This window comes from Macaca mulatta, chromosome 12 (assembly GCF_049350105.2).
Source record: "Macaca mulatta isolate MMU2019108-1 chromosome 12, T2T-MMU8v2.0, whole genome shotgun sequence".
NCBI lineage: Eukaryota > Metazoa > Chordata > Mammalia > Primates > Cercopithecidae > Macaca > Macaca mulatta.
This window is the reverse complement of record NC_133417.1, coordinates 132,981,751-132,994,247: the sequence shown is the minus strand read 5'-3', so window position 1 is coordinate 132,994,247 and position 12,497 is coordinate 132,981,751. Positions and strand designations below refer to the sequence as shown.

The window sequence follows — 12,497 nt, the reverse complement described above, 5'->3', positions numbered from 1 at the left end:
CACAGTGTATCCACCTCCCAACAGGGTTCAGAAGCTTATATACTGTGGGAGAAAGAAAGAAAGATCAGACTGTTACTTCGTCTATGTAGAAAAAGGAAGACATAAGAAACTCCATTTTGTTCTGTACTAAGAAAAATTCTTCTGCCTTGAGATGCTGTTAATCTGTAACCCTAGCCCCAACCCTGTGCTCCCAGAAACATGTGCTGTATTGACTCAAGGTTTAATGGATTTAGGGCTGTGCAGGATGTGCTTCGGTAAAAATGTGTTTGCAGGCAGCATGCTTGGTAAAAGTCATCGCTATTCTCCAGTCTCAAATACCCAGGGACACAGTGCACTGCGGAAAGCCGCAGGGACCTCTGCCCAAGAAAGCCTGGGTGTTGTCCAAGGTTTCTCCCCACTGAGACAGCCTGAGATATGGCCTCGTGGGAAGGGAAAGACCTGGCCATCCCCCAGCCCGACACCCGTAAAGGGTCTGTGCTGAGGAAGGCCTCTTTGCAGTTGAGAGAAGAGAAAGGCATCTGTCTCCCGCTCGTTCCTGGGAATGGAATGTCTCGATGTACCACTCGATCGTGCATTCTATTTACTGAGATAGGAGAAAACTGCCTTACGGCTGGAGGTGAGACATGCTGGCGGCAATACTGCTCTTTTTTTTTTTTTTTTTTTTTGAGACGGAGTCTCGGAGTCTCGCTCTGTCGCCCAGGCTGGAGTGCAGTGGCCGGATCTCAGCTCACTGCAAGCTCCGCCTCCCGGGTTTACGCCATTCTCCTGCCTCAGCCTCCCGAGTAGCTGGGACTACAGGCGCCCGCCACCTCGCCCGGCTAGTTTTTTGTATTTTTTAGTAGAGACGGGGTTTCACCGTGTTAGCCAGGATGGTCTGGATCTCCTGACCTCGTGATCCACCCCTCTCAGCCTCCCAAAGTGCTGGGATTACAGGCTTGAGCCACCGCGCCCGGCCAAGACTTCAACTTCTTCGGAAGAGACCTTGTCGGGGAGATCAAAGAGATCTTTAGGCTTCTGCAGTTCGGTATCCCAAGGCACTGTATTTTGCGGTATCGGTTTATGAGCTCCAACATCTGCAACTGAATTATGATTGGGAGCGCTGGATGGTCCCAGCATGGCAGGTCACAGCTTCACTCCAACTCTCCACGCGTTTTTCACTCATTCACTCAGCAAATATGTAACTACTCTATTAGGCCAGGTATCCAGCCGAGATAGAAATCTAAAGATAAGACCAGGTGCAGTGGCTCACACCTGTAATCCCAACACTTTGGGAGATCGAGCGGGGGCGGATCACCTGAGGTCAGGAGTTCAAGACTAGCCTGACTAACATGGTGAAACCTTCTCTCTACTAAAAATACAAAAATTAGCTGGGTGTAGTGGCAGGTGCCTGTAATCCCAGCTAATCAGAAGGCTGAGGCAGGAGAATCCCTTGAACCCAGGAGGCGGAGGTTGCAATGAGCCAAGATCGCTCCATTGCACTCCAGCCTGGGCAACAGAGTGAGACTCCATCTCAAAAAAAAAAAAAAAAAAAAAACAATAACAAAAAAAACTAAAGATAAACAAATCTTTGCCTTCAAAGAGTTAACATTTAAGAGTGAAACAGCTAAATTAGCATACTTACAGTAATCCTAATGTGAGATTTTCTTTGCCTGGCCTCCTTTTCTCCATTCCTATATCAACTATTCAAATAGCTTTTTTTTTTTTTTTTTTTTTTGAGACAATGTCTTGCTCTGTCACCCAGGCTGGAGTGCAGTAGCGCGATCTCGGCTCACTGCAAGCTCCGCCTCCCGGGTTCAAGTTATTCTTCTGCCTCAGCCTCCCAAGTAGCTGGGATTACAGCGGTGCGCCGCCACGTGCTGGCTAATATTTGAATTTTTAGTAGAGGTGGGGTTTCACCATGTTCGCCAGGCTGGTCTCGAATTCCTGACCTCAGGTGATCTGCCTACCTCGACCTCCCGAAGTGCAGAGATTACAGGTGTGAGTCACCATGCCTGGCCTTGTATAGATTTTCATGGACATAATTGCAGTCACATTTTTGAGTAATAAGGAAGTATAATAGGGAGGTACACAGTGTTGAGCAACTCCCTAATACACTGTGGCTCCCTCTCCTACTGTTCTCATTCAGCCTTCCTGTAGGTTCTTTCCCAAGTTGGAGCCCCAAGCCTCAGGCTTAGTCCCCTTGTCCATCCTCTTCTCAATGGAATCCACAGCACTTATCACTTTCTAACACACTATAAAATTCACTAACTCATCATGTTTACTATTCACGTTCCTTCTACATACCCCATTCCAAGCTAGAATGTAAGTTACAAGGCAAGAGATTTTTAACTTTGTTCACAAATGCATCGCAAGCACCCAGGACAGTGTCTGGCACATAGTAGTTACTCAATAAATAAATTCTTAATGAACAAATGATTTTTTTTTCTTTTTTGTGTGTGGGTTTATTTGAGACAGGGTCTGGCTCTGTCACCCAGGCTGGAGTGCAATGGCGTGATCTCAGTTCATTGCAACCTCCACCTCTTTAGGCTCAAGCCAACCTCCCACTTCAGCCTCCCAAGTTACTGAGACTACAGATGCAGGCTACCATGCCTGGGTAATTTTTGTATTTTTGTAGAGACAGAGTCTCACTATGTTGCCCAGGCTGATCTTGAACTCCTGGGCTCAAGCGATCCACCCACCTCAGCTTCCCAAAGTGCTGTATTACAGGCATTAGCCACTGTGCCCAGTCAGAACAAATGATTTTAAAACTATTTTGTATTATGGAAAACAACAAACATATACAAAAGTGGAAAACAGTACAATCCATTTCTAAGAACTACCGCCCAAGTTAACAATAATCAACACATGGCCAATCTTTTGTCATCTATGACCCCATCCACACCTTTCTCCCCACACGATCATATGGGATCAAACTCAAATGTCATGTCATGTAATCTGCAAATGTGTCATTTATGTTTCAACGCATGAATGCATTCAATCTCTTTCTCTGACTTAGACTATGGCTATGAGATATTAGAGAATCAGAGTAAACTTCTCAAGATCCAATTTGAACTCATCTTCTTCAAGAGGTGTGGAGAAAATCATGACACCTTCAGCCTTTAAGAAAATTTCACAACATTCTCTGGAAGAACCCAGCTATTTGCAAGGTTGCACAATGAGCAGGGCACTCCTACACCTAAGGTTCAGCTCGGGACTTTTCACAAACCAGGAAGATGAAAATAGAAAACCCAGAGCCACAGGACAGAGAACCAAGACACCTTGGGGTCTTTTAATCCATTTCACTTCTGCTGGTAGCCCTTAGAAGCCATGCAGTATTCATCTTTAGGGAGGGTTTTTCAATTCTACCAGGAGATGAACAAAAATAAAATTTTTTTCCATTTTAACCAATAAGAACCTTGTAATGCTTTTCTTAAAAATCTTCTGTTTAATAAGAAATTTCACTTTAATATATAAACTCTTTGTAGGTTGAGCGTAGTGGCTCACGCCTGTAATCCCAACACTTTGGGAGGCCAAAGCAGGAGGATCCTTTGAGGCCAGGAGTTCAAGACCAGCCTGGGCAAGATAGTGAGACTCTGTCTCTACCAAAAAAAAAAAAAAAAAAATTAATGTGATGTGGTGGCACCCACCTGCAAGCCCAGCTACTTGGGAGGCTGAGGCAGGAGGATCACTGAGTCTGGAGATCGAGGTTGCAGTGAGCTCGGGTTGCACCACTGCACTCCAGCCTGGGAGACAAAGTGAGACCCTGTCAAAAAAAAGAAAAAGAAACAAAAGAAAAGAAAGAGGCCGGGTGGCCAGGTGCTGTGGCTCACGCCTGCAATCCCAGCACTTTGGGAGGCTGAGGCAGGTGGATCGCCTGAGGTCAGGAGTTTGAGACCAGCCTGGACAACATGGTGAAAGCCCATCTCTAATAAAAATGCAAAAATTAGCCAGGCATGGTGACGGGCGCCTGTAATCCCAGCTACTCGGGAGGCTGAGGCAGGAGAATTGCTGGAACCCGGAAGGTGGAGGTTGCAGTGAGCCGAGATCGTGCCATTGCACTCCAGCCCGGGGCCAACAACAGCGAAGCTCCATCAAAAAAGAAAGAAAGAAAGAAAAAAAAAAAAAAAAAAGGCCAGGCGCGGTGGCTCATGCCTGTAATCCCAGCACTTTGAGAAGCCAAGGCAGGCGGATCATGAGGTTAGGAGTTCGAGATGAGCCTGGCCAATATGGTGAAACCCCGTGGCTACTAAAAATACAAAAAATTAACTGGGCATGGTGTCGCGCACCTGTAGTCCTAGCTACTCTGGAGGCTGAGGCTGGAGAATGACTTGAACCCGGAAGGCGGAGCTTGCAGTGAGCCGAGATCGCGCCACTGCACTCCATCCAGCCTGGGCGACAGAGCCAGATTCCGTCTCAAAAAAAAAGAAGGAAGGAAGGAAGGAAGGAAGGAAAGAAGGAAGGAAGGAAGGAAGGAAGGAAGGAAGGAAGGAAGGAAGGAAGGAAGGAAGGAAGGAAGGAAGGAAGGAAGGGAGGGAAAGAGGGAGGGTGGGAGAGAGAGAGAGAGAAAGAAGGAAAGAAAGAAAGAAAGAAAGAAAGAAAGAAAGAAAGAAAGAAAGAAAGAAAGAAAGAAAGAAAGAAAGAAAGAAAGAAAGAAAGAAAGAAAGAAAGAAAGAAAAAAAATAGTTTGTATCAGAAGATTTTCAAAGTGCCAGGAAACCATCCCACTCCACCTCCTTTAAAAAAAAAAAAAAAATAGGCCGGGCGCGGTGGCTCACGCCTGTAATCCCAGCACTTTGGAAGGCCGAGGCGGGCGGATCACAAGGTCAGGAGATCGAGACCATGGTGAAACCCCGTCTCTACTAAAAATAGAAAAAATTAGCCGGGCGCAGTGGCGGGCGCCTGTAGTCCCAGCTACTCGGGAGGCTGAGGCAGGAGAATGGCGTGAACCCGGGAGGCGGAGCTTGCAGTGAGCCGAGATTGCGCCACTGCACTCCAGCTTGGGCGACAGAGCAAGACTCCGTCTCAAAATAATAATAATAATAATAATAATAATAATAATAATAATAATAATGCAGCGTGATGACAAACACCGGCTCTGGAGCCAGAAGCCCCAACTAAAACCCAGGCTTCTCTATTTACTAGGCCTGCTTTCTTCCTCCTCACTTTCTTCATGTGTAGAGTAGGGGTCACAGCCAGCCAGCCAGCCTGCCTTCTCTCCTAAGCTTTTGGGGAGAAATAAATGGATTCAGAAGAAACGACATATTTGTAAATAAAGCAAACGATCGACGTCGAATTCAGGCCCTCTAGCTTTATTATGCTAAATGTCAGTGTACTACTTAAGTTGCTCCTTTCAGCGGAGTTCACTGTTTCTGCCCAGAAAACCGGCCCTGGCCCGGGAAAACCTGGGCTTCCACACTGGGATGAAAGGTATGGACGCGCGGATTCACATATGCAAAACGTGGGGGCGTGGCCCCGGGCTCCTGGCCAGGCAGGCTCCGCCCCCTTCCCATCAAGAGCGCTTGGATCCACCCGGCAGCCGCGGGTGAGTGGTCGTCCGGCAAGTGAGCGATTTGGTGAATAGACACCTCCTTCTGTAAGTAAGAACATCTCGGGGGGAGAATTAATGGAAACAGCACTGTCATCCCTCGGCCTCAGCAGTGTCGCCTCTCTCTTCCCGGGTTCGGAGAGCTGGGGGCGGGGTCCTGGCTCCGCGGACCTGGGCTACACTCCCAGCTGCGTGAGGAGCTCTGCCGCCGCGCCGCAGCCCGCGTGCTGGGACTCACCCAAGTGGGTTTGTCTGGAATTCCCATTTGCAGCCTTCTGGAAAAGCAGATTAAATAAAATCACCATTCTCGTAAAGTGCCAGCACCTCCTATGGTTACACCCCGCGTTCACAGATTTTAACTGCAAAGGCGTTTTGGCACAGAATTCCAAATTCCAATCCAAGGATGGAGAAAAGGTCCTTCCTAGTGAGAAAAAGGAAGGTGAGTTTGAATTTAAGAGAGCAGGGACTTTTTTGGGAACCACTTCAAATTTAGTTAATTGAAACTAAAAGAAAACACAACTGCGCTTTACAAAAACACTGCTGGGAAGAATACCTAAGTCATCAAATAATAAATAAATAGTGTGACATCTATTTACCAAATCAATGTCACCTCCGCAAATGTGCAAAAGGTTGGTACTTTCCGAGTGCTTCAAGTTTGAAAAGAGTAAAGATATAATGTTCTCTAAAAGTACTCTCAGGCCGGGGGTGGTGGCTCATACCTGTAATCCCAGCACTTTGGGAGGCTGAGAGGGGTGGATCACTTGAGGTCAGGAGTTCGAGATCAGCCCGGCCCTGCCTCTACTAAAAAGGCAAAAATTAGCCTGGCATGGTGGCGGGCACCTGTAATCCCAGCTACTCGGGAGGCTGAGGCTGAAGAATGGCTTGAACTTGGGAGGTGAAAGTTGCAGTGAGCCAGGATTGTGCCACTGCACTCCAACCTGGGCGACAGAGCAAGACTCTGCCTCAAAAAAAAAAAAAAAAAGTTCTATCATGTGTTTTGCTCCTATCAATATTGAAACATTGGTGTCTCCTGTGGCAAAAGGTGTTTTTCATCGAGGCACATATATTAAATAGACCAAAACATAACTTCCCAAATATCTTATAAGATTATCCTAGTAGTAGCTGAAATGAACAAAAATACCAATTTCCTTCAGTCATTATTGGTAAAACACCAACAAGACTCATAAGGTTGTATAATGGTAAATGCATACACATTTATTTAACATGCACACAGGGAGACTCAGAGTGATGGATTACCCACCTTGCAACATGTCTGGGAAGCTTATAGACTACCCTGGCAAATAAGGTTATGGGAGGGAGGAGAAGAGCAGTTCTGTTGAGGGGCCTGCTAGGGAGAATGAATGGGCCAGGGGAGAGAATAAGCTACAGTATCCTGTGAAAGGGTCTGTTCAGGTGTGGGGTATATTCTTGGTCTACCAGGGAGGGGAAAAGAAACAATTGCTCCTTTTGGTGGGTCTGGATCTTTGGCAGGTAAAGGCTTTGCTGAGCTGGGAGCAGGGAAGGTCAGAGAGACCTTGAGGTCTCTAGCATGTCAAAGCCCCATATTTTGGGGTATCGGCTTCTGAGTCCCACCACTTAATAGTGATGAAACTGGTGAGTCTGTAATAGCCAGATCAAAGAAGAATCCAAAGAATGGGTATGTTTGTAGATCAGGAATATTGAATAATGAAATATATAGAGATCAGGAATATTGAAACTGGTTTTCCATGGGGGAAAGGAAGACTGTTGTCCTTCACAGGATAAACCTTATTTGCATGTCTATAGACAATAATTATTTAACATTGCCGTCAGTTGTTAAAATTTACAGAGTTGTCAAATAGCTCCAATGACCTCTAATTTTTCTTTAATCCAATTTTTTCCCTACAATCCCACCTTCTCTCAGTGCATTTAATCAGATACTTCCACTGCATCTCAATGACTAGATGGTCAGTTGACTTTCCTTTTATGTTTTGTTTGGGGTTTTCGAAGTTTTTTTTTTTTTTTTTTTTTTTTGAGATGGAGCCTCGCTCTTGTTGCCCAGGCTGGAGTGCAGTGGCTGGGATCTCGGCTTACCGCAGCCTTGACCTTTCCAGTTCAAGAGATCCTCCCACCTCAGTCCCCCAAGTACCTGGCACTACAGGCACACGCCACCACACCTGGCTAATTTTTGTATTTTTTTATAGAGATGAGGTCTCGCTACTTTGCCCAGGCTGGGGTCAGTTGACTTTCTAAGCTGCTCCCATCAGTTTCATGGTTTTCTTAGGTATATTCCTCCTGCTCTACCTACGACTAGATTGATCTGAACATAGACATAACAGAATACACAGAATTTGGAAGGGAATGATTAATTTACCAGCAAATACCTCATGCAAATTAAAAGGAATGATACCATATATGATAAAATAAAAGCTGAAGCATCTTAAAGATCACTTGGGCTGGGCACAGTGGCTCATACCTGTAATCCCAGCACTTTGGGAGGCCGAGGCAGGCCAATTGCTTGAGGCCAGGAGTTCAAGAGCAGCCTGGCCAACATGGGAAAGCCCCATCTTTACTAAAAATAAAATTTTAAAAATATCACGTTTCTGCTCTTACAAAAATAAACAACAGAACTATTCTGGCCCACATATTGAATATCTGGGTCTAGTTCATGTCTTTGGAAGTTGTGTGGAGTGCTTTATTTCAGCAAAGATTTTTTTTTTTTTGGTGGGGAGTATGGGGATTTACATAAAGGATTATAAATGGATGATAAGGCTGCTTTGTAGTTTTTTAAGAGTCTAGGTCACTTAGCACAAAATTCTATAGATGCTAAATTAGGTGACTTTAGTAAGAATAGTCAGGGGCAGGCCGGGTATGGTGGCTCACACCTGTAATCCCAGCACTTTGGGAGGCTGAGGGAGGCGGAGCACTTGAGGTCAGGAGTTCAAGACCAGCCTGACCAACATGGCAAAACCTTGTCTCTACTAAAAATCCAAAAATAGCCAGGCCTGGTGGCAGGTGCCTGTGGTCTCAGCTACTCAGGAGGCTGAGGTGGGAGAATCTCTTGAACCCAGGAGGCAGAGGTTGCGGTGAGCAGAGATTGTACCACTACACTCCAGACTCCAGACTCCAGCCGGGACGACAGAGGGAGACTCCATCTCAAAAAAAAAAAAAAAAAAAAAAGAATAGTCAGGGGAAGGTGTTATTCATTTGTCATTTGTTTATCTCTCTAATAACTTGTGTTTCAGAAAGATCTGAATCTGGGTGTCCGCTTTTTTTTTTTTTTTTTTTTGAATGGGATTTCAAATGGCATTGGCTGCAGAAGAGGGTGGGCCCCGGTACATAAAGCCACCAGAAGCGGATGGGCTTCTGCGTATAAAGCTATTGCTCTTGGCAGCTCTGTCTGAAGGAGGAGGATAAGAGACTCCAAGGAGAGGAAAGCGATTTTCATAGTGGCAGGCAGCAGAAGGAGCAAAAGTTGGATCTGAAGGCAGGAAGCCAGCTTGGTTCTAGAAAGAAAGAAACCGTGGGCACAGAAAAAACAGGTAACTCAAGGGATCCTCCTGCCTCGGCTTCTCAGATTCAGATTCCATTTGTATTAATTGAAGAATGTTATATGTGGCCAGACTTACAAGGTTGATTAGCCTGTCCTAGTTTTGCTTTATAGGCACTGTTTTCATCAGCAATTTTCTGGGACAGACTCATGTTCAAAGAACCTGTTCGGTTTTCCTATTATATGGAGGCCTTGCCCTGATGTGGAATTTAAATTTAAAATAGTCATTGCACCACTAGAAAAAGTCCAGAGCTACAGAGAGTTGTGCACAGTAAAATGCTTTGAAGGCGGAGAGTAGGATGCATTTCTTTAAATTGAGGTATAATCTACATACAAACAAAGATTTTAAGTTTCAGTGTTTATAATTGTATACCACCCGTGTAACTATATCCCATCAAGATACAGGATATTTCATCAACCCAGAAAGTTGCCTCCTGCCCTTTCACCGTCAATTCTCCAAGATGACCACAATTGTGATTTCTATCAGCATGAAGTAGTTTTGCCTGTTTTGGACCTGGAGTAAATGAAATCTTCATGGTACGTCCTTTTTGTGTCTGGATTCTTGTACACAGGATAATGTTTGAGTTTGGTTTATTTTCTTCCGTGTATCAGTGATTTGTTTTTGTTTTTGTTTTTCAAATTTCAAATCATCTTTATTGAAGTACATCTTTTTCTTTTAATCTGTTTTCTGTTGCTTATAACAATACCTGAACGTGGGAAATTTAGAAATAAAAGAGCTTATTTCTTACAGTTATGGAGGCTGGGAAGTCCAAGGTTTAAGGGGCACTTCTTTCTCATATGGACTCTAAAGAATCCCAAGGGGGGCACAGGTATCACATGGTCAGATGGCTAAGGCTGCTAGCTCAGGGCTTTCTCTTAGAAAACCACCAGTTCCCCTCCCATGGTAACCCATTAATACATTAACCTTTGACTCCATTAATTCATGAATGAGCTAATTCATTCATGAGCACAGAGCCCTTATGATCACTTCTGAAAAACCCCACCCACCCCCACCTTTTTTTTACAACAGGGTCTCACTCTGCAGCCCAACCTGGAATGCAATGGTGCAGTCATGGCTCACTGCAACCTTGATATCCTGGGCTCAAGGGATCCGCCTGCTTCAGCTTCTCAGTAGCTTGGACCACAGGCATGTACCACCATGCCCAGTCAATTTACTTAATTTTTTTGTAGAACCATGTTCTCGCTATCTTGACCAGTCTGATCTTGAACTCCTGACCTCAAGCAATCCTGCCTCAGCCTCTCAAAGTGCTGGGATTATAGGTGTGAGCCACTGCACCCGGCCTGGGATTAAGATTTAACGTGAGTTTTGAAGAGGACAGATATTCAAATCCTAGCAGTATGGTTTACAAATAAGAAAATGTATATCGTAAGTGTATAGTATTAATACATGAGTTTGGACAAATGTTTGTAATCATCACCACAATCAAGGTGTAGGGTGTTTTGGTCACCCCAGGAAGTTCCCGTGTGCTCTATTGCAGTCACTCTCTTCCCTAACTCCCACCCCAGGCAACCCCCAATCCAATTTCCATCACTACAGGTAAGTTTTGCTTGTTTTAGGACTTTATATGTTAATGGAATCATACATTTTTGTGGCTGGATTCCTTGACACAGCAAATTTTTTTTTTTATATTCATTCAAGTATTTGCAATAGTTCACTCCTTTTTATTGCTAATTAGTATTGGTTGCCAAAGTTTATGATTGTTTATTCATTCCTCATTTAATGGACGTTTAGTTGCTTCTTGTTTTTTCACTAATATGAATATATGAACATTCTTAGATAGACTGCCAAATGATTTTCCAAAGGGTTGGTACCATTTTACATTCGTACAAGCAATGTATATGGATTCACTTGCTCTAAATCTTTGCCAACATTTGGTATGCTGGTCTCTGTAGCCATTCCAGTGCTAGTTTTCTCTCCTAGTTTTAACTTAGGATTTCTGATTACTTATGTTGAGTATCTTTGCATATGCTCTTGGCCTGCTACATCTTTTGCAAAGTATTTAAATCTTTTGTTCATCTATTCTTATTGAGTTGCAGGAGTTCTTTATTTTGGAGACAACTCCTTTATCAGATATTGCTTTTATGACTATTTTCTCTTAAGTCTGTGGCTTCCCTTTCTAATTTATTTGCCTTTGTGTGTGTGTGGTTGGGGGGGGGTTATTTTTCTGTACAGACGAAAAAAAAAAAAATGTTGTCCAGGCTGGTCTTGAACTCCCAGGCTCAAGTGACCCTCCTGCTTCAGCTTCCCAAAGTGCTGGGATTACAATCGTGAGCCACTGCACCTGGTCTCTTTACAGTTTCTTAACAGTACCTCTTGAGAAGCAGATGTGGCTTTTTTTTTCTTTTTTTGAGACAGAATTTCATTCTGTCGCCCAGGCTGGAGTGCCATAGCACGATCTCGGCTCAATGCAACCTCCACCTCCTGGGTTCAAACGATTCTTCTACCTCAGCCTCCCGAGTAGCTGGGATTACAGGCTTGTGCCACCATGCCTGGGTAATTTTTGTATTTTTAATAGAGACAAGGTTTCGCCATGTTGGTCAGAGTGGTCTCAAACTCCTGACCTTAAGTAATCCACCTACCTCGACCTCCCAAAGTGCTCGAACTATAGGCATGAGCCACGGCGCCCGGCCTCCTTTCCATTCAGTTTCTTAACCGTACCTCTTGATAAGCAGATGTGGCTTTTTGATGAAATCCAATTTATCATTTTTTTCTTTTAAGATTCTTTTTATCATTTCAAATATGTGCCAGTCCCTAGGTAACAAAGATCTGTTTCCTTCTGGATGGCATGCTGTGGGATTAGTATTTGTTATGTCAAATTAGTTTTTGTGTATGGAGTGAGGTAGTGATCAGTAAGATGCGTTTCAAGTAAGATGAAGTTACAGCCAGAATACAATAGCTCCCTAGAAGTTGGTGGAAGCACCTTCCAATTTTTTTGTTTTTGTTTTTGTTTTTGTTTTTGAGACAGAGTCTCACTCTGTCACCCAGGCCGGAGTGCAGTGGCACGATCTTGGCTTACTGCAGCCTCCACCTCCTGGGCTCAAGAGATTCTTGTGCCTCAGCCTCCCAAGCAGCTGGGATTATAGGAACCCGCCACCATGCCCAGCTAATTCTTTTGTATTTTTATTAGAGATGGGTTTTCACCATGTTGGCCAAAGTCAAAAGTGCTGGCTGAATCAACACCTCTGTGTATCCCCACAGTGTCCATGGCTGTTTTCTTCAGGGCTCATGTGGCGTGCTGCAACAGGGTTAGGGGGCAGGTGCACTCTGGTTTGTTGTACCGGTGCAGCAGGGAGACCTGCCCAGGGTCACCGTGGCTCCGGAGTGGAGCAAAGGTCAAAGCTCAGGGTTCACCTCCTCAATCTGCTGTTGTAACTAACACTGTGCCTCTGCAAACTCTCCTGTGCGTCCAAGTCCACCAAGGT

General features: G+C 44.7%; 1 protein-coding gene across 10 annotated transcripts in view; it reads left to right on the top strand.

Moving 5' to 3' along the window:
- Nucleotides 1–5,465: 5,465 nt before the first annotated feature.
- Nucleotides 5,466–12,497, top strand: part of SLC19A3 (solute carrier family 19 member 3) — a 28,690-nt gene continuing 21,658 nt past the window's right edge. For 2 of the 10 annotated variants that reach the window (XM_015111040.3, XM_077956464.1), the window contains exons 1-2: nt 8,872–9,045; nt 9,453–9,590. Coding sequence is in view for 2 of the 10 variants with exons in the window: in XM_028830550.2 (XP_028686383.2) it covers nt 5,603–5,963 (361 nt within the window). In the remaining 8 variants the exon portion in view is untranslated. 10 annotated transcript variants of the gene reach the window in all.